Genomic DNA, 23,262 nt, shown 5'->3' on the forward strand with positions numbered 1-23,262 from the left:
CACTTTCAATATCGTACAGTTCTATTGTAAGATTTCAATAACCCACAATTCCAATATCACACGAATTTAACATCACTTGATTTCAATGTCACACAATTTCAATATCGTACAGTTTCAATGTAACTCGATTTCAATATTGTACAGTTTCAATGTAACACGATTTCAATATCGTACAGTTTCAATGTCACACGATTTCAATATCGTACAGTTTCAATGTCACCCGATTTCAATATCGTACAGTTTCAATGTAACACGATTTCAATATCGTACAGTTCCAATGTCACGCGATTTCAATATCGTACAGTTTCAATGTCACACGATTTGAATATCGTACAGTTTCAATGTAACACGATTTCAATATTGTACAGTTTCAATGTAACACGATTTCAATATTGTACAGTTTCAATGTTACCCGATTTCAATATCGTACAGTTTCAAAGTCCCACAATTTCAATATCACATGTGTGGTAGTCTATTATGATATGATCATTTAAATATTCAAACTATAAAGTATGTCTTCATTACTTCTATTGGTTCTTAGAATTATTCCGATTCCTGACAGTCCTAGAACACAAAACAGTCTTGAAGAATTTAAATAGTTTAAGTATAACTAGATCTGTATAATCTCTGATTCTCTGTATAGTCAATTATCAAGCTGTTATTGATCCACTCTCTAGAAAAGAAAAGAAATAATTATTGACCGGAGTATAAAAACCACTATGGAGTTAATTATTAATCTTGTTTGTATTTTTGGTCATTGCTTGTACTAGACAAACTTTGTCCTCATCCATATGCCATGCTATGCCTTATATTAGGATATTTTTGCTTTGTTATGCAGGGTGGTTCCAAGTCAAAAAATTTATGGGGGTGAAATGTTGAATTCTCATGCAAAATTTCTAGTTTATTACAAAATAGACCAAACAAACGGAACGAAAGATTTCAAACATTTGGCATCAATATCAGATATCTGAGGCACCAGGCTTTTATAGCAGCCCTACATTCAGTTGTCTGATTTTATTTAAAGAGGCTAGCAGTTTTGCCTTTTTAACTTTGGACATGACAAGCCTTAAACAGCAAAACAGGGTTCATTTTAAAGTGATACTTCTTAGAATTAACATAAAATTGAAGAATTTTAAACTTGGCAAATAAGAGCCAGTAGATATACCTGGTGTCATAAATAACATAACAGGATCCTTATATAATCCGATAAATCCAAAAAACTAAATGTGCAATTAACTATTGAAAAACGCTTAATATTATGATTAAGTGTTTTTAAAAAATTACTGGTACTTTGTTCTGTTGAAACTTCTGACACCAGGTAAGCTAACTGATGAATATATACTCATATTGACCTACATTTTATGTTCATTCTAAGATGTAGTATCACTTTAAGCAGTATCGCATAAAATATTGACCTGACCTTTAGCGATCCATTATTTTACGTGAAATTTTTCTGGGCAAATCTAGAATTATACGGTAACTTTCTATAACCTTAAGGAATAACATCATTGGCAAGATCGATATAAACTCTACAACAAGAACGTTTAAAATTGCTATCAATTGTTCTTGAAATGCGAAAAAAAAAACTTTAACTTGATAAGCCGAAACTGAAACTTGATGTGATAAATTACTTATCAAATCAAATTTTTCCATCCAAAATCAGAAATAAATGAAATGTTATGAAACTTTTCGTAGGTTTATATTCAATAAATGCATGGCAAATTAAATCAGTAAGCTTATAATGCTATTATTTTACAGAAGTATGAATATCAAAATAATATGTAAACTATTAGCTTACATGTAAACTTTACATATAACAAGCCTACATCAATAAGTTTATAATATCTATTACCTACTTATATAAGCTTATTATAATTTTGTAATAAATATTAAATAAGCTTAGACATTGAACCTTTTAATCAACATATTCCATCTTTGATAAATATTTCATCCAAACTGTTACTTTGGTAAATCAAGTTTTACTAATGAAGTTCATATTGAATCGGGACATTCCAATGTTCGTTATGGTATGCTTTTTGGTAGATGTTAGAAAATTACTGTATATACTGATTTAAGCAAAATAAACACCTAATGGTAAAGAAATATGTCTCATACTTATTCAAATGTTTTCAACTAAAGATATTGAGCATTTAATATGAGGCCCAACAATTCAACATAAAATTAGTTAGTACTAATAGTAGGCTACACTCTACTTTAATTATACTGTACCAGTAACCCTTTTAAAAAAAATTCAACGTGATCAAGTAAATCTATTTATGCAAATAGCATCTATAAGCTTAAGAAGCTAGAAGAGGCCTATTAGATATATTTAACACATTTAAGCTTCAGCTTATACAACATTTTTTGATATGAAAATTTTGAATATTTCATGCTAACTGCCCCTTTAAAATCATAAAGCAGTGCTAGCTAGCACATCAAAAAAAAATAATAATAACATCATTAAAGGGATTTTTGGGGGCAAGACTTTAACCTCTCACTCTCTGAGCCGCCTTTCATTTGCATTTTTGGCTTTGTCTGAGCTTAGGCTTAAGCATAGCCTACTCTCACTCTGATCTTGTACAGATCTAGTTTTATGCTTTCAATATAATTAGCCTATAGCTTAAATAATATGCTTAAGCTTTATGATTTTCATAAAAAGTAAAGAGCTAGATCTACTAGAGTCTCTATATCAGATAAGAAAGTGACCATGAAATTTACACCTTTGTCCTTGGCTTGGATTCACTTTTACAGCACTGCGCTGTCAAACTGCAGTCATTCTGCTTCAATATGAAAACAATGCCTGGAATCTGGAAAGAGTGCTTCTGCAAAGAAGGAAGCTGCAAATCAATAAAAAATTCTACAATTTCGTTCATTTTAGATAATCAAATGAGACAGAAAGAACATACAAAACCTCAAGAAAACGAAAATCGAATGCATCAAAATACCGTTTAAAATGTCACGAATCAGCAGTTGATCAATACTTCCCTCCCTCTCGTCTGTTTACATTTTCGCCATGTTGAGATGCTCAATGAGTTAAAGGGCAGCGACTGTATGACGTTTCGAAGATGCTTCAGACCACATCAAATTTTCTTTAAGTTCTATATTGTTTAACGGCACTAGTCTTCCTTTCCGGTGAAACACGTACACTATATGTCCGAAGACGGAAGATGTTAGTGTTGTTGTGTTGACAACTTCCAGATAACCAAAAATGACGTAAATTTAAAGACACTTACATTACAAGAAGTGTAAAGGTCCTTAACTTCTTTGGTGTAGGCTATCAGGAGGCACTGATATGGCATCGATTTTCACTATTCTAAATTTTTAGTCAGACATCTGAAGTTCTAGCACTCCAATAAAACTAAGTGATGATTGCAAGAACTACTGAACAGACTATTGTCTAAAAATTGAAATTAACCTAGCCTACAAATAAAAGTAGGAGTAAAAAGTTTTTAAACATATAGCCCTGCCTTGGTCAAGAAATTTGGAATTTTAGGTTGTAAGTTAGGCCTAGGCCTAGAAAAAATAAATGCAGAAATGACTGACTTACTTAACTATTCGTATTGGAAACCTACATAAGATTAGCTATGATAACAATTTTGATATATTCTGGGGTCTACGTACGTTATCACCTTTAGTTTCCGACTAGCCTATATATATTCGTATCTTGACCACGATTTAAAAATAACTAAAAACTGATAGGAAGTAGCCTAGGCCTAGTTAGATCATATTAAAGAGATTGTAAATAGGTTTTCCCAATTTTGTGTGTGTATCGGGGACACTGATAGCATCAATTTGCAGCATTCCAATTTTCAGTCAGACCTTGCAGAAAAATATTTTAATCGCGGACAGTACTGGGTCATATCTGGAAAAGTGTTACTAGATCTATGTGCCAGTCTTGAGCCAGATCTGGTTTAGGTCAACTCGTGTGAGCACCCCAGGTTTTGTTCGGATCTGGGTTAGATCTGACTTAATGCTCATGCCAGATCTAGGCCAGATCTGAAAAAGTATTACTAGAACTGTGTGCCAGTCTTGAGTCAGATCTGGCTAAGGCCAACTCGTGCGAGCATCCCCGGCCTGGCTCAGATCTGGTTTTCAGGCCAAGGACAGATCTGACTTAATGCTCATGCCAGATTTGTGCCAGATCTGGATCGGGCGCGCTCTCCAGGTCTGGTTCAGATTTGGTTTCCAGGCCTGGCCCAGATCTGTTTGCCAGATCTGGCTCAGGCCAACTCACATGAGCACGCCCGGTTTCCAGGACTGGGTCAGATATGACATTAAGCTCATGCCAGATCCGGGCCATATCAGAGCCAGATGAGAATTACTAGCTGGGGTTATATTTGAATTTCGATTGGATTTAGTTGTCCAGTTAGGTTTTGCTCGTCGACACAGTTATGTAAACTAAGATTTTTAGTATAAATCTTTTTCCAACCTTAACCTTTGATAAGCATATCTGTATATCTTTGTGAAGGAAAGATGGGAGGGGCAGGGGCTGTTCATCTTAAATATCGTCACTTCTCCCGGCTCACTTTATTGAAATTAATTCTGGGCGTCGGATGTTCATTGTAAAATGAACAGGGCCCCCAGTGAGGTATTTAGGCGGTAATTTTTGGACCATGCCCCCAGTCCATCGGGCCATAAAAAATGAAAAAATTATTCTTCCAAAATTGCTTTAGATGTAGGCCTATTCTTCGACTTCCCACGTTAAATTTTCATGGAGAGGCCCCGTGTCCCCCACCATGACTAGTGCCACTGAGGGCCTCGATGGATAGCAAGAATTGAACTAAAGTAATAAATATGTAAACGATCGTATCCCTTTAAGGATTATTCTTTAATAAAATATATGACCATGTATAATTAGTATTTCATTTTAACAAAATGAATAACAGCACTGTACAAGAAAATTCTATATAAAGAATAATAATTACAAAATGGCAAAATATGAGACAACGCAGAGACAATCCATCTAGAGACACTTCATCAAATCTTTTTCCACAAAATATATATATCTATATTTTGCTCTGAGCTTCACTTGCCATCATCCAGAAGAAATAAACAAAACAACAATTTCCAGATTTGCAAAGCAGGCTAAAACAAAATAGCGTTGTTTGTTATTGCGAAAAGCCAGTTTAAAAGTAATTGTAGGTCAATCACGCGCAAGTGAAGACCTGCAATCTCCAACGTAGTACAAGTCCTATAAACAGACATTATTTCTAGCATTTTCTTATCTAAGTTTTTCTGCTAAAAAAAATCTTGACCTTCAAGCTTCGTCAGCATTACAGGTGCTGAAACACAAAACCAATAAAGGGTGGAAATCCCCATAATGTCACACTAAAATGACTCAACGTCAGATTTAGGTCATTCACCGGAAGTACCGACCATTGCACGTGCATAACTCAGATTTTCAGGTCAAAGTGAAACCGTCCGTCCTCAAAATCTCAGTCAACGTTGTAGTACTCCGTAACCCTTTTAGCTAACATGACAGATTTTAATTGTGGGGACACTAAATGACGATGTAAAAGTCTGACAGTTGCACCAGGGCTGTTACTCCACACATTGAGCACGTTTCTCATTGGTTGATTCAGTTTCATGAGTTTCCATTGGTTGATGAGTGTTTCTGATAATCCAATCCTTTCAGCGAACATTCTCCAATCACTTCCTGTAAGTTCGATTTAAAAAAAAGTTTTAAAATTTTAAATGGACACAGTGTCTAAGCTACATCATCATAGTACAAAACTGGTTCACGGGAAGCATCTTATAGATTATTTGACAGTTTCTGGTGATGGTCCATAATGAAAGGACACCGTGGCATATGGTCGACCTTTCGTCAGCAATAACTACGCTAGCGAGATAACAAAGCACTGATACCATCATAAATGTACCAACAACGCCCTACACGCTTTCTTTGGAGTATTGGACAGCACTACATTGAAAGCAAACTATGGATGTATATAAAACTAAAAAGTGCAAAGGTACTTCTTCTAAATCAGTAATGCTATGTCTCTCCCAACATCTGAGAAACTATTTTTGAAGCAATGATTAATTTGAGGTAGATCTTCAAGCAACTAAATAAATCATGTATGTCGTTTAAATCACTACACTTACCATTTCCTTTCTGTAAACTCAGGGTTTGTATAATCAGTTGTTTTAATTCTGGTAGAATATCTTTTACATGAGTATCAGCAGGCAACTTCACAAATTTCTATAGAAAAAGAAAAATGAATTTATTTTAGCTTCATCCATCCGAGAGGTGTCTGCAGCTGCGCTAAAAGAGCACTGGCACTTAGTTTGACACAAGGTATACCACCTCATAATTATAATCCCCTTAAAGAAGGTCCTAAGATGTCGCTATCGCCTCTGTTGAAGTAGATATCTATTACATGTATCATAATATCATTAGGTAAGGTACTCGGCTCTACCACGTTCCCCCTAATGCGATATTGTCTTGGGATTTTGGAGTAGAGGGGATGGTGCGATAGTTCCAGAAAAGTACTCGAGAACACCCATTGTCAAACAAAATGAGGTCGATAGGCTTGTGTTGTACTAAAAGAGACATGGGTGTGTAAAATGCTGAAGTTAGGACCTTGAACATAACTTTTAGCTTACCCGAGGCATAAGTATTGGTTCGAGGTTCATGGTAACAGATTGTGGAAGACGGTTGGTAGATGGAGAGATAACAAGTGGGTTTTCGTCTTCTGTAACTGTTTCTTCAGAGAGAATCTCCTCTAATAACGTTAGTTTAGTTTTGTTTTGGTCTTCATATTTTGGTGGTTGGATGAATATTTGGGTGTTTGCTGGAAATAAGAGAATGCAAAAGACGTTTCTGAAAAAGCGATGCCAGATATCAGATCTTTTGATATGTGGATTATGTTGCTGTACAATATGAATTTCTTAAGACACCCAATAAGCAATTCGTATCATTATTCAGAGTGGTCTCCACTTTGACTGCAAATAATAAACAAATAAACTGTTGGGATATACTATTAATCTGTGGTAAAAATTTGATCGCGATTCTCAAGACCCTTATCATAAGTATTAACTGAAAATGCGTTTCTCCAGAGAACCTGGAAACCAAAAGAAGCTGTATAATATTGCTCTACTTTTTTGTTATACTATCCCACAGTTTGTCCTCGTTATCAAGAAACGGGTCCTGCAAGACGTGCTTTGGTTGGTTAAGAATAACGTCATTAGAACGTAACTGTAGTGGAACGTGTTTTAGATTATATAAAGCAGATGAAAAATGTCAGAAAAAAAGATCAATGCTTACCTGAGTGTGTTTTCAAAGATCTGGCTTTTTGGCGTGTAGTTTCAATACAATAACAGTTTTCTATGTCTTCTAAACCATTTTCCAATCTCATCTTTAACTGGATCAATTTAGCAAATTCTCCGCTCATTTGAGTCAATCTGGTTTCCACTTCTTCAATCCGACTTTCCAGGTAATGTTCCCCCTTTTTCTCTTTCTTTGATGTTATATCGGAAATCATAGCGGTAAATTCCTCCACTGAGATATCGGATAGTGATTTATAAACTTTAAAATTATATTCTGATTTGTCAACATTATTTATTAATCTATCAGCGATTTTTTCCAATTTTTCTTTCAATTTAGTGTTTTCGTCTTGCATGTAGTCAATGGTAACTTTCAGCCTTTGGTTTTCTTTAGTAAGCTCTTCTTCTTTTCTGGAAATTTTGGGCTTCTGCAGTGGTTTTGCACTTTCTGGTCTTCTTGGCGATCTCCTTGCTGACATCTTTTTTATTTCCTTTTGAGATCTTTGTGTTTCCTCTTCGTATTATTTTGTGATATCTTTGTATTTTTCTATTGAATCTTTGTATGTAGACTTTCCTTGTGATATCCTTGTATAATCTTCTTCAATATATTTGTATTTCCTTGTAATATTTTTGTATTTCCTTGTAATATATTTGTATTTCCTTGTAATATCTTAGTAGGCCTATTCCTTGTAATACCTTTGTATTTCCTTGTAATATATTTGTAAATCCTAATAATTTCTTAGTATATATATTTCCTTGTAATATCTTTGTATTTCCTTGTAATATATTTGTACTTCCTTCTGATATATTTCTTGATTTCTGAAGAAAAGTATACAAATATTTAAAAACCTAGTCATCGATAAAAAATAACAATACAAAGCAAAATTCTTTTAGAAAAACTTAGCCAGGAATTTTATTCATTATTTCTATATATATCTTTTCTATATATCACAGAGTATCTTAAGTTGGCGAGTCGTCATTTTAACATTCAATCCAGATAGTTCTCGACACACATGGATTTGAAGACTCAAATTTCGACGCTTAGCTATAAACACTATTATTGATTTGAGTTAGCTATAAAATTCCCGCTTCTGAGACTAAAGTATGATAAAATAAAAAAAATGACGCATCCTTTAAAAAGAAATTGAACAAGAATATATCTTCATCCCGCTCTTCAATTGTTTTGAAAAATGTCTCTTTAAAACAACTTATTCTGGTGTATGTGATATAAAGACGATATAAGTCCCATATAGGTTTATTTATAATCTTAATGAAATATTTGATAGAACTATAGGCCTCGTTAGTATATAGATAATAGGTCGACTATGGTCTCTTGACAATATAATAAGCTTTATGATACATATTCAAACACAATTAAAATCTTTTCTCAGCTTTACATTGGCGAGTATCCTAAAATATTGATATATCTTTAAAATAGTCGGCCTATTCACATTTATTTGATCTTCATATTCCAATGTATTTTTTGTTTCAATACGTGCTGATATACAGAACGATATTTAAGATAATATAATATGGCATACCTGTATATTATGTTTAGCACAGTCAGCAGAAATACCGCTACATATGTCCTTAGTTTTAGAAAGAATACTAATTTGTCCCGCAATTAATTTCTGAGCAAGAACTCGCCGACTATTTAAGTATCGAAATCAGTCGGTCTCTCCTTTGAACTGATAACCTTTACTAAACATTAACTTCTATCTATTTTCACGCCATTATCTTGAACTCTTAATCCTATTATCCCTTGTACATTTAATTGTCATATTTGACAGGTGCGTTTATTTTACCTTGGTGACAAATACCACCGTGGCGGCTAAAAATTAAACGGTAGCTCTTTTACGTCACTTCCGTAAACAACAAACATGGCCGACTTGTCAAGTGCGAAGTTGGAACTGATCAATAACTTTACCCTTTCCAAGCAGCACGCCTGGAAATAACTCTTCTGAAACTTACCCATTCCTTGACTGATTCATGGTGATCGATATTTGAGCTACTGATTTCGCATGGTTAGTTTGAAAGCATCCTATAGTTGTCAAACTACCGTCTTTCTTATAGTTCATGCATTTTATTCCTGTTTTCTTGTCTCTTTCATCATCTCTTTACGCCAATGATGCATTTTCTTAAGGTTAGATTTTTAATTCTTGCAATTTTTAACAAATTAGAGTGTCAATTTTCTTGAAGGCTTCAAAGTTCTGTGAAAAATCTCACAGTTTTGTGTCTGTATGCACTTGAAATGCCTTTGCAGTTGGAGTGGAAACGAAACAAGCATCATGCTGTAAACTTCAATCAAAAGGTCCCATTGCAAGAACATTGTATTGTTTTAGGTGTATTATTAACAACGAAGTCTTAATATGCTTGAGCAAAGATGTTGTCAAATAACCTTTCAGTTACATGAATTAATAGGCTGTGGTATTTTTTTTAAGAACAAAATAACCGTTAATTGAATTTATTCACTTAAAGATCTTGTTATATCGTTAAAGTTAAAATTTGAAATTTGCTTGTCTTTGCAATTCTGAAAGGGGTACAACTGTATAAATATTCACTTTAACAATTATACCTGCTGATAGAGACATGAGTCTAAATTTCCATAGTAGTCTACTTTTTTTTTAGTTAATTGCATTGGAAATGGGCCTCAGATTTTTATTTTGGAAAGCGTTATGCATAACTGAAGAGGGCTATGAGCTGGAAGAGAAAATAAGGAGATGATTGATTGTGTTCCTTAATGTATGCCAAACTCAATTTTGAAAAAAAATGTAATTAAAGTATGGTAAAATTCTAGAAAAAAGTGGTACATGTAATCATGTAGGACACACCAATCCTGCCATTTTGAATATATTCAGTTAAGCTTATAGATTTTTTTTTGTTCTCAAAATTAATGATTTATCAATTTGATGGATTTTTTGTTTGCATTATTTTTTTTTTTTTTTTTTTTTTTTTTGCAGAATGTGAAGTTGTGAGAAGAGAAAGATAATTTGCAATTTAATTCAACTACAGATGATCTGCTATGCAAAAATATTCCAGTTGTCAAAAGGACTTCTTCAAGTTCGAGATAGTAAGAGCTCCACTTGCGACCTTTGACACCATTGATCTAGGCTCAGATGATGATTCAAGTATCCATGTTCAACATTCTTCTCTGAGTGATAGATCGTTCCCCACTACCTGCAGCCAATCTAGTCGTGATAGTTTTGATTCCACAGGTGAAAATAGTAGTTTTGATCATAACTCTGACTGTCCTGGTAATTCCCAGTATTCTGAAAGTGACAGCGGAACAAGTACACCTACCAACGAACCAGTGGAGTTCATTTCAACTGACAGACTGAAGAAGCAAGTTTTAAGAGAGAGATTAAATACCGAAATTAACATCATTGAACGAACAAGACCTTCCGTTGTGGCTGAACCAGCTATTGTTCTAAAGCTCGACGCCAATATTTCTGACAAGTTCAAGAAGAAACGTTCAAATTCTTCAAGCTCTGATTCCGATTCTGATGTTTTTACTTTTGAAAATATACAGACTCGCCATAAGAAAAATGCATCGAATAATATTGATGGAAAAGACCTTCAAGACAAGAGCGTGGACCCAGTGAATTTATCGCCAATTCTTTTAGATCCTAGTCAAATTAAATCACCTTCGAAGCGTAAAGCGTATGAAAAGCGTCTACAACGTCTTCAAGTGACGACTTCTCCTATAGCTAGACCTCGTAGTACAACGCCTATTAATGTAGTTACTTTAGATGAATATATAGCAAGTTCCCCAGAATTTTCACCCACTACTGAGAAACTTAAGATAGTGTTGCCTGCTGATGAGTTTACACCTAAACCAAAAACTCCTCGAAAATCAACTAGAAAAGACTCTGAGAGTGATTTTAATGAGGAACTGCTATTTAGTCGTAGTAAATCTGCTTTAGTTGTTGATCAAGCTGGACATCTACCGGTATCTCCAAAAAGAGTTTTAATACCACCTAATATATCACCAGCTACTTCCCCAAAGATTTCTCCTGCATCCAAGCTAAAATTAGAAAACCAGGGATCCACAAAGTATGTTTATATTCGATCTCCAACTCATGCCATCTCTCCATTAGCTACAGGAGAGGAGGAAAATTGGGCGACGTTTCCAGACACGCCAAGTACTTTAGGACAATCCAATAAGGACAATGTTAGAAGTGATCCTAGTGATATTGATATGTGTGATGTAGGAGAGGAAGTTTTAACTGTAAATATTGAAAATAAACCAAACTTGGGACAGTGTAATATAGAACTAACATTATCAGCTAGTAATAGTAGTAACAGTATGAACCCCTCTCCTGACTCTTCCTCAATCGTCACAACGACGAACCCTCTAGGTCAAGATCACACTGAGTCTGAGTTAGATTTTCCCATGGACACAAGTGAAGATGACACTGGTAGCAGCAGTAATAAAAATGGTAGTTGTAGAACACCTGATAGTGATCAGTATTAACGAAGATTTGAATTAATTAGAGGTTTTTTTAAAAGGTGAGTCAACCTTTTAATTCTAGATTTTAACAATATGTGCCATTTTTCAACTTTCCAAGAAAATAGACCAAAATTTTTGATCCATAGGAAACTATACAGGTACAAGATTATAAGGTTAAGCTTATATAGGACATCGCCTAAATATTGACCTCTTACCAACTGATATATATCTCAAACACTCTGCTTTGTTTGAAAAAAGATGACTACTGTACATGTTTCATATAAGCTTATTTGTTAAGTAAAACTTTTTGTTAAATTAGAATTATGAATGTCATCTTTTTGAAGTACTGGCCGGTCTGTACAATTTAAAAGTTGTAGAATTATGGAATTGTGATGTGCAGTATCTCTTGTTGCTAGGGGACAAGTGTCCTTTGACAAGGAACAGTGGAAGTGCGGACACTTGTGAAAGTTTACTCAAAATTTGTGTCTGCAACAAAAATGAGCGAAAAAAACTATTCGTGTGCCGTCACAGGTCTGTGTAAATCGGTTCATATTAGTCATGATGCTAAGAAAATAAACTAAATTTGTTTGCTACTTGTTTGTAGTTGAGTTTTTCCAAAACTAGAGAATTGTGAAGTTTGACACTACCTCTGCCTAATTCGTCAGAACCAAAGTAAAGTATATTGTTGTAAATTGTGTTATTGAAAAGTGAAAGTTTTGCATATTATGTGTCATGTGACAAGAAAAGAATATTGTTCAACAGTTGATTGATTATCTCCATTAGGTTAATATCAAGTTCTTAGCACTCTTAAAAAGACAGATCTCTGCATATTCTGTTTCTTTTTGTGTTAAAAGGTTTTAAAACTATCAATATATCATATTATCGTGCATATCATCGAATGCCCACCTCATAACGCAAATTACAATAAAAATATGGCGACATCATGAAGGAATGGTCTATATACGACTTGATTAAACACCTGATAAACACGAAAGAAATGGGCAAAAAAACTGCCTTTTCTCTGAAATGTGTGAAAGTATCACTAAATAGCTTAATCAATTCTGACATTAGTGTAAATGTTAATGTAAAATATGATTCGTTTTGATTTAGTGGGATTGGAGAAGGAGACATGAGAAATAAAGGTTATGATTTTCTGACTGACACTAAATTAACTTTTATTGTTTGCATTATGAGCCTCATTCTCGATTTAAAATAGCTGATGTATAAATAACGTTAATTTGTTGGCCACAGGGTAAAATGAAATGTCCCTGAAAATCCCTCTGTCAGTGATGCAGGTAAGAGGGACTGCCATGGAAAAAGTTTCTAGTCGTTCATATGGGACATTAATTCAGGCCACGTGTGCACATTAAAGATCCCTAGACAGTTGGAAATCGAAAAAAAGGTTAAAATTTGCCTCATTTCATCCTGCATAGCGTTGCCCCTCTCCATGGTGCTGTTAATTTTAAGCGCCAAAGGTATTTTAAAAACATTACATATATGGTTTTTAATTTGGTTATGCTTGTGGAAGCTGTTAAAAAAATACTGTAAGAATTTGAGTAAAATAAACAACTAAGCCTTTTTTGTAGAGAAATATGTCTCCTACGTATTCTAAAACATCTCTAAAATATCGAGCCATTATAAAGCCAAACACCAGAACTTTTTTATTGGAATACCCCTTTAACAATAAACCATGACATGACTTGGCCGAATTTCAAGACATTTTGTTTTGTTTTTTATGATTATTCAGGAATAGTGGAGGAAGTAGAGAAGACATTGATTTGACAGAATTTCCATTTTGTTAGAATAAATTTATGTCATAGCAATTCCATTTGTAAAAAAAAATAAGAATACATCTAAATCAGACTTTTATTGCAGGACTGCATTTCAATTTGTTAGAATCAGATCTATTTTCTTATTATATCACTGTGGAGCACATTTCACCTATGATATTTATATGAAATGTATTAACATGTCCAAATATTATTGATTGTCATGGGCTTTATGACATCCCTTTTAAAAATGTATATCATCATAGAGGGGCTGGCATGGAAAAAGCGTCAAATCGTTCAGATGGGACAATAAACTGAGGCCCGTATGCTACAGGCTGTGCACATAAAGGATCCCTCGTTAGTTGGAATTCGAAAAATAGTAGGTTAATGCCGCTGTCCTACAAAATTTCTCTCATTGCACCCTGCACGACTTTGCTGTCTTCATTAGCCCACATTGTACAGAAAAGTGGGATGTAAAACTCCTTTCATTTCATTTCATTTTTAAAACATATTTAGGTTGATCAAGTTTTCATGGACATAAATAGCAAATATAAATACAATTTTTATGCATAATTGAAATTCATTATGCTTTCAATAACTGTCCCTTTAATGAAAGACAGCAGACAGATGTAGGTCTTGCAGTTTCTTTGGGTAAGTGTATTTATTTCAGATGTAAATGTGCTCTCACATAATAGTACATCCTGACAATGGTGATCACAGTGGATACGGTCTTAAGTTTAGAACGCAGCTCCCATGCTACTGAGTTATGAAGTGCATTTGTTATGCATGGCCATGTTCATTATTAACAACCATACACAACTGGTAAAGACTATGGTGTGAGAGCACCTTAAAACTACACAACCCCTTCTTTTTTTTGAACTCAAAAGCATTCAAAGACAAATTACAAATTTTTGAAAATTTTCTGATACAAAAGACAAAAAAAATAAGAAATTAATCTGAACTCTGAGATTTCATGTCTAAGATTTCTAATTGTTTCTTGTTTGACAAATTAATTATCTGTTATTGATTACAGGGATGTAATTAAGATTTTAATTATCAGTGAGTGAATAAGGTTTGCCAGTAATTACCAGTCAGTGCGCTTTGATATATGGAAGACAATCTGTGCCAAAATTAGACAGTATAAATATATATATTTACTTTGTTATTTTCCATAGTTTTTTCATTGAATATTGATGTCTATCTGTTTGGATTTTTTTTGAAATCTCATTGTTAGAATCGATATTTGTTATTCTCAAATGTTGATTCCACAGAAGGAGCAAACTTATACTTACTTTAAAAACTTTAAAAAATACAGCTATTAGAAACCATAAGAATAGTCTTACTCAATTAATAAATCATTTTGTAAAGGAAAATGAAATATATTAGAAACTTATTATAAGAAACTTGATAGAAAATAAGAAACAACCAGTTTTTACAAGGATAACAACTTAGGTTCACAAGGAGCTTTTCTATCAGCTGGTTCTTTGTACAATCTATTAGATCTCTGATCTTTTCAGGATTATCTGTACCCATTTATAGCTGGGTCGAGAATTAGTAAAGATGACTTATTCAAGGTCACAAGACTTTAACTTGCTTATATGCTTATACAGTTGATGCTGCTTATGATTAGAACCCACAACCACCATTGTCAACCATTTGTCAACATAACAAAAAATTCATTTTTAAAGAAACTCAAATATTTTTTAAATTCTTTTCTAGAAAAATATTTGATGATGTTAAAAAAGACCTACTCTCTATTTTAATAGGTGAATGTTGTTGAAGAAAAAAAAAGAAAAAAAGGAATAAAAATCTATAAATTCTCTCAGTAGCTGTGGTAGGTCATTTTGACCCTTTCTATAGTCTAACTATCCGTCTTAAAACCACTCTACATCAATTATCAGGCATTAGATTCTCATTAATATAATTCTCCTTTAGAATTCCTTTTTTAAATCTTATTTTTTTATGAGAATATTAATTGTAACTAAAGACAATGAGGTATAACTCTTCAAGTTTGGCACCTTATTTGGCAGATAAAGATGATGATGCTGTACAGTGTGCAATAAAGGACATTTTTTTGCTGTTAAAGGGATTGTAAAGAGGTTTCTAGCCTTTTTATGTGTATCAGAGACAAAATTTGACTTCTATATTGTTATGTTATTGTGGTCCAGTGGTAGGTTGGTAATGAATTCTCTCGCTGGAGATGTGTCATTTCCAGTTAATTCCTTTTGGAATTGCAGGAACCACAGGCATCGGACGAAGAATTAGAATGTCCCAAATAGATGTCAAAGGTGTCCCTGATAACACATAAAAAGACTAGAAAACCTCTTTACAATCCCTTTAACAATTCATACTTTTTAAGTGATATGGAATTATTTGGATAGTTTTGATTGATCTGTTCTTAGGCAATGTCAAGTACATGGCTATACTTGTATATCAAGTTTGGAACATTTCCATACAAGTTGAAGAATTCTTCATGATTTGTTTTTGTCAAATTCTGAAGGAGACATGATTTCTGTCCCTTATTGCTATGGTTCCCAAACCTTTTTCTAGCCTTTGTAAGCTTTAGTGTTTTTGTTTCTGGTAGAACCTTGCCTGTCTTAGGAGAAATGAAGAATCAAAATTCAAATGAAACGTTTATAGGGGATCTATGGACAGGGGTGAAAAATGTCACAAAAAACAGTAATTTTTGAAAGCATCATCAGGGAAATATTGATCAAGTACTCCCAATGATATTTCTCTTGGACCCCTAGGGGATTACTCACTACCTTTTCCAGAGACAAATTTACTTGAAATACCTTGAAAAATTAGTGGGTGGAGTCTTTAACATGCATTGAAAGAAAAATTGATTTAATTGAGCAAACACCTATAGCTTAACTATCAATAATAAAAAAAAATGATGTGAGGTTATGTTCCAATTCAAGACAAATCCCCTCTCTATTATATAGTCTGCTTCAATATGTTCAAACATGATTTAGCTTTCAGATATTCAGACGACTGTATTTATATATAAGCAGCATGAATAATCACATTCAATCAAAGACCAGCATATTGTAAACTGCTGAATAATTGATTCCATATGTAATAAGATTTTGTAACAGAATTAAAGGGGAGGTGTGTGCCAGATTCATAATAGCAAAAAAAAATCAAATTTCCAAGAATACATCTTTTTGTATTGTTAAGATATTTTTTCCAATGAAATCAATAGATGCAGGAATGTTTGTCCTATAAATTTGATTTAGTCTTAAAAGGAAACAACATTTTTAGGGGTTGATTTGTGTCTTGAATATATGTAGATAGTCTTCAGAAATATAACTGCACAAATAACCAGATATTTCACCTTTTAATTATTTTGTTCACAAGCTTATGTTCTGTCTGAAAATTGAGGTATTGGAAAGTTGTATGTCTTATGTAATAGTGACACTAGGACATCTTTGGTCTCAGCTGTGTGTAGAGAGACAAGATGATTGAGTCTACTGTATACATGTAATGTCATTAAAATGGAAATCTTGGAGAAACGACTTGTCTCTTTAACTTCAATCAGGGATGATTATGGATACATATGGCTAAGAAAGCTCAAATTTTAACGTAAGCGGTGAGAGTATTAACCAATTAGCCTAGCTGAACAATGTATGTTTCTGAGAGCGAGGTATGATTTACTTCCGAAAATGGCAAATCTGTTGAGCAATATGATCAAAAGGCGGTCATGAGTAGATAGATAAAATGCAAAGTTTGGTTTTGCATTATTATCCATATCTTTGAGGTTTCTTGAAAATACGATAAATAAGTGGTATACTCCCTTTAATAACTTGTTTAATAACTCTAGCACTATGTCATACAAATCTGGTAATTTCCTAGAAATAATAGAAAGTGATGTCCTGCAGTCATAGAGACAATATTGGAAAGATGTAATAAGTTATTGTCTTATAGATGACAGATGAATTAATAAGTCAGAGAGAACAAGCTAGTCTGCTACTACAACTGCCTGTGGTTGAAGTAGGGAAGTATGTGGCAATAACAATATTATTTGCAAGTTAAGTTTTTGGGATTGGTCTGATTTTCAAAATTTGTTCACCATAACATCTAGTTTTAGCTTTGATATAAGACTATGACATAACATGTAGATCATGCAATGCCATTTTTGAATAAGTTGCTTTTTTGAATATAGTGGCCTAGAAATGTTTTCTCTCTCTAGTTGCATTGTGCCCAATTCTGTCCACCTTTAAGCACTCAATGTTAAAGCCTTAGATTTTTAGGGGCCTGGTATCAAACAGGAGCGGACTACATTTCAGACAACAGATTTTTAACTGAAAATAAATTCTTAGATAGTCTCACCTCTTTTTTCTTTGTGTCAAGATGCCCACAGTGAACTCCATCGAAATTCGTATTCTGTGAGCGTGCCATTATGAAATGGATTGTAGAGAGGTTTTCTAAAAACTTTATGAGTATTAGGGACACTGATAGCATCAATTTGCACCATTCCAATTTTCAATCAGACATCTGTGGTTCCTGCAATTCCATTAAAACTAGGTGTTTGATGATGTCACTAATGGTGATAGAACTTATGTGATAAAAGCATATTTTGTGATTAGTGATGTCATCAAACACTTAATTTTAATGGAATTGCAGGAACCACAGACATCTGTCTACAAAAATGATCATGGACAAGAATGTTTAGGTGGTTATTTTTTGTGATTCAGTCAAATTGTCCATGGACTGATATTAATATAAGCATTATTTCCATGCATTTCTGAGCCATTTACGAGTCTCTATTCAGACATTACTGACAAATTCAATAAATTCAATAATATCGGTCAGTATTGAAAAGGAAAAAAGAGAAAATAGTTGACCACACCTTTACCATAATTATATTGCCTCAATGATAGAAAGAAAACATATTAAGGTGAAAAAAAAATGTCTAAGTCAATTAATAACATATGGTACATGATAAATTTATAATGAAGATGATTAGATAAAAATTAATTTCATTTGTTTTTATTTTGTATCTAAATATGTCATCATGGTGTTAATAAGGAAATTGTCACAAAAAATCACCCGGCCTACTTTTTCCTGTTGTAAACTTTATATTTGATCATTATTTGTGATTTGGGTTTTGAGTAGATTAGAAGACATTAAGGAGCTGTATTCATTTGCAGTTTATCAAGAAATAATTTTGAATTTTTAGGTAAGAATGTGTAAAGGATATTTTGCATAATTTGATGTTACTTGCTGCATATATGTGAATATGATGCACATCATGTTTTGCCTTTAGATATCTCTTAAAACCTATACATATTTGGTCTTTCTAACTGATATTTGTGTGTGTAGAGTCATAAACATGTTGCATAATTTATCAAGGACTGTCTGCAGCTCTTATGTAACAGAGCTTTTACACTTATTTCCCAATCAATTTTCCAATTTGCAATTTAACTATAATTTATTAGAGTTTGAGAGTAAGGCCAAATTCGATTAAAACACGTAAAATTCAAACCTTCTCTATCCTAATGATATTTTGAAATGAAATGAATTTTTATCTCTAAAACTAAAAGAAAATGAAAATAGAGTTTTACAGGGTCTGGAGCATTGTTAAGAGATCCCTAACTTACTGGGTCTCTAGCATACTGACCCTTGATCTATTTTTATCCACGTGACTCTTGAGATGCCTTTTAATGTGGACCCAGCAATATCATTAAGTTTTGTAAATATGTCAACACCTGCCACACTGTTAAGTTCTAAAATGGATTTATAAATGCAATTTATGTTTCATTGATATATTTGACATGTATCAATGTCAGATTTGATGTATATGTCTTATTATTAGTCTTTCATATTGTGGTAGGCTGAAACAGGTGGTGGCAAAATTCGTTTATTGAAGATAGACTGAAACATGTATTGGTAGCAATATACTTTCATATAGTGGTAGGCTGAAACAGGTACTCCCATATAGTGGTAGACTGAAACAGGTATTCTCATATAGTGGTAGGCTAAAACAGGTACTCTAATATAGTGGTAGACTGAAACAGGTACTCTCATGTAGTGGTAGACTGAAACAGGTACTCCCACATAGTGGTAGACTGAAACAGGTACTCCCATATAGTGTTAGACTGAAACAGGTACTCTCATATAGTGGTAGACTGAAACAGGTACTCCCATATAGTGGTAGTCTGAAACAGGTATTCTAATATAGTGGTAGGCTGAAACAGGTACTCTCATATAGTGGTAGACTGAAACAGGTATTGTAATATAGTGGTAGGCTGAAACAGGTATTCACATATAGTGGTAGGCTGAAACAGGTACTCTCATAGAGTGGTAGACTGAAACAGGTACTCTAATAAAGTGGTAGTCTGAAACAGGTATTCTAATATAGTGGTAGGCTGAAACAGGTATTCTAATATAGTGGTAGGCTGAAACAGGTACTCTAATAGAGTGGTAGGCTGAAACAGGTATTCTAATATAGTGGTAGGCTGAAACAGGTACTCTAATAGAGTGGTAGGCTGAAACAGATACTCTAATAGAGTGGTAGTCTGAAACAGGTATTCTAATATAGTGGTAGGCTGAAACAGGTATTCTCATATAGTGGTAGGCTGAAACAGGTACTCTAATAGAGTGGTAGGCTGAAACAGGTACTCTAATAGAGTGGTAGGCGGAAACAGGTACTCTAATAGAGTGGTAGGCTGAAACAGGTACTCTAATATAGTGGTAGGCTGAAACAGGTACTCTATTATAGTGGTAGCTGAAACAGGTACTCTCATATAGTGGTAGGCTGAAACAGGTACTCTAATATAGTGGTAGGCTGAAACAGGTACTCTATTATAGTGGTAGCTGAAACAGGTACTCTAATATAGTGGTAGGCTGAAACAATTTGGTAATCCATACCCAGCCCTAGTTTGTGGCATTACATTTCCATGGAGTGATGAAACAGATATCTGTCAACATCATTTGGAAAGATCTACAAAGAGATTACAAAAAAAATTGGTAACTGCAACAAAAATATACATTTGAATGTTGCAAGTCAACAGTTGTAATAGAAATTGTCACTATTCAGTAGAGAATATAGATGAACTATAAGAAATGATATCAGTGTATGTCAGAGTGTCATTAATTCTCTATCAGGAATTTTATTAAATTATTTTGATGACATTGTGTGGGAGGGTGTCACTGGAAGACTAAAATTTAATGCTTGGTAGTTTTACTAGAGATAATGCTGACAACTTACCAAGCCATGTTTCTCAAAATTTTTTTTTACATTTTTTCACAAGAATTTTTAAGCCTGTTGCAGAGAGGAGGAACTTCATCTGTCTCATGTACCTGTTTTTGAATAGACACGTATATATAGACACGTATTCTTCCAATTGTTTAACAAGTTGATTTTTCTAAAATTGTTTGATGGTTACATGTTGTTACCATGTCAACATTTTCTATTGGTTACTTACTTTTTCTCGCCCAACTGGCAGTTGCAAAAGTGAGTTCTGGCTTTTCGAGACAGAAAATATCAAACAAGTTGAATTTTGTCTAACAGTATTTCAAGGCAGAAATCTCACTAAAAATACAGCGTAGCTGATGGAAACAGCTCTGGAGGCAGGCAGCTCAGCTAGTTCCTCTGGTCTTTATTGGAAAATCAATGTCGGTGTGATAGTATATTTTTGAAAATTTGTGAAAAAAAATTATTTTTACGAGGAGGCTAGCATCAATATTTCCAATATTATTAGAATCGTTGTAGAAACCAATCACATCTTTGAGAAATCTTCTGTTAAGAAGTTTCTTTGAACCCAGCTGACGATTAATAAGACCAAGTCAATAAAGAGACTGTAAGGATTATGTACCAGTAGGGTATGTCATACAACCATTAATTCTATCAGGATTTAAATAAAATTACATTTATTTCAGTGACATAGTGTAGGAGGATATCATTTTCTAAAATTTCACATGAAAAAAATGTTGATAATTAACATGTTTGTAATTGAAGTATTTTGATATTGTAGTTTGAGAGCCATTGTCATAAATATCCCTTAATAGATATCTAAATGGCTCTGTATGAGGTTACAAGTCAATTATTGTGTTTTTATATAAGAAAAGAACAATACGAGGTTTGGCTGAAAAGTTCTCAGCCGAACTGAGATGAGATTGAAACAAACTTTTGTCAACATCAGGTGCACTCATTTATTTAATGCATCGTAGACGTAAGAACTGCAAGTAGTGTTATTATTGTCTTTGTACCAGACCATCTTGTGAACCTCCCCATTAAAATCATCAGAAATAGACAAAACTGGCTAAAGAACATTCATCAAATACCTGCTACTGAAAGGGCTAACTGAAACACAGATACATGCTGACATAGTCTCCAATTTAGGGGATGTGTCTCCTTTCTTTTCTACAGTAAAGTAGGGAACTGCGGAATTCAACCATGGCAAAAAGATGACCCACGTCCTTGAAGGCCTTCAACAACAACCATTCTGAAAATTATTACCCAGGTGCATGACATGATGATGACTGACTGATGATTGACCATTTGACAAATTGCCAATGTTATGGGCATTCCTCATGAGAGGGTTCAAAACATTATCACCAATGAGTTCGGAATGACAAAAGTACAAGATGGTCAGCATTATGCTGAATGACCTTTTCAGAGTGGCTTCAGAAGATCTTTTTTCACCTTCAACGAGGCCTTGCAGCATTGCTTGCTAAAGTATTCAAACATGGAAGGGGTTTATGTAGAGAATTAAATGAAAACCATCTAACAGTAAAGTTTAGAACTTTTCGACCAGTTCTCGTATCATATATAATATTGCTGATTGTCAATATTGACTGGTGAACCTCTGGTGAAAAATTCAATTCATTGTGTATAATTTGCATACCCAGTTTGGCAAGCCCTTTTTAAAATAAACAAAAACTGTGCATTATACATGCAAATATATATGATATATACTATTACTTCCTTTAATTTCTTTCTACATCTAAATGTCGATACAAGATTAAATATTTTTGATGATTTATTCCTTACTTTGGTTAATGTCAATGAACTATAAGGATTAGAGTGTGGTATGTCATAGAAACATCTATTCTCTAATAGAATTATATTACATTATTGAGGTGACATAGTGTGGGTGTTACTGGTGATACTGAATTTTCTCTTCAGATAGACAGATATATAAATGTAATTGGTATGGGTAATTATAATTGAACACAAAGAAAGAAAGGTGTATTATGCAAGAAGCTCTCCATTGATTGTCAAGTGTACCGATTTTGCTGGAGAGTTTTTGAAATGGCAGTACGGTGAAACCCCTCTAAAGGGGTTTAAGACAGGCCGTCGGACCACCGTTAAATGCCAGTTTACTTGATGGAGTGGCAATATAACAGAGTTACATCCCTTTATGATGTTTGATGCTTTTACGTCGACACCTGTTCCCAAAACGTTGTTTCACTCCAATGCCGTTATTTTCATACCGTCATATTGGTCAATTTCTCATAATCTTTGATGAGATTGATATTATCGGTAAGATTAAGTTTGTTAGGGCCTTCCATGATTACGATTTAAATTCTTGAGAAAATCAGCTAATTTAACACAAATTTGAGTTTGGGAAATGACCGAATGTTCAAATGTCAGTATACATAATGTGTAGAGAGAAATAATCAATCAGGGAAACAATGGAAATCGATATTTAAATTGGATTAGTGATTAATCGTTTCCATTGATAACTAGTCACACCACATGTCATATATATATCTTTAATGACGCCAACGGATTAATGTCAATTATTATGAGAACTAATTAAGGTGCCGGTT

General features: G+C 33.7%; 4 protein-coding genes across 4 annotated transcripts; 1 reads left to right on the top strand and 3 right to left on the bottom strand.

Annotated features, from left to right (window-relative positions):
- Positions 1 to 4,843: 4,843 nt before the first annotated feature.
- LOTGIDRAFT_233305 (hypothetical protein) lies at positions 4,844 to 7,742 on the bottom strand (the record flags this gene model as incomplete). The annotated part of the gene is made up of 4 exons (XM_009059095.1): positions 4,844 to 5,656; positions 6,103 to 6,199; positions 6,604 to 6,791; positions 7,265 to 7,742. The coding sequence occupies 4 exons, from the start codon at positions 7,740 to 7,742 to the stop codon at positions 5,436 to 5,438; spliced, it is 984 nt and encodes a 327-aa protein (XP_009057343.1). The 3' UTR covers positions 4,844 to 5,435.
- A 2,543-nt stretch (positions 7,743 to 10,285) lies between these two features.
- Positions 10,286 to 11,737, top strand: LOTGIDRAFT_163046 (hypothetical protein; the record flags this gene model as incomplete). Its single annotated transcript, XM_009059096.1, has 1 exon — positions 10,286 to 11,737. The coding sequence occupies one exon, from the start codon at positions 10,286 to 10,288 to the stop codon at positions 11,735 to 11,737; it is 1,452 nt and encodes a 483-aa protein (XP_009057344.1).
- A 7,559-nt stretch (positions 11,738 to 19,296) lies between these two features.
- On the bottom strand, positions 19,297 to 19,575 carry LOTGIDRAFT_121423 (hypothetical protein; the record flags this gene model as incomplete). The annotated part of the gene is made up of 1 exon (XM_009059097.1): positions 19,297 to 19,575. A coding segment is annotated over one exon (279 nt), but the record flags the coding sequence as incomplete, so codon positions are not given.
- Positions 19,576 to 19,746: 171 nt separating this feature from the next.
- LOTGIDRAFT_121436 (hypothetical protein) lies at positions 19,747 to 20,196 on the bottom strand (the record flags this gene model as incomplete). The annotated part of the gene is made up of 1 exon (XM_009059098.1): positions 19,747 to 20,196. A coding segment is annotated over one exon (450 nt), but the record flags the coding sequence as incomplete, so codon positions are not given.
- Between the last annotated feature and the right edge of the window lie 3,066 nt (positions 20,197 to 23,262).

The sequence above is a fragment of the Lottia gigantea genome (assembly GCF_000327385.1).
Source record: "Lottia gigantea unplaced genomic scaffold LOTGIsca_37, whole genome shotgun sequence".
Taxonomy (NCBI): domain Eukaryota; kingdom Metazoa; phylum Mollusca; class Gastropoda; family Lottiidae; genus Lottia; species Lottia gigantea.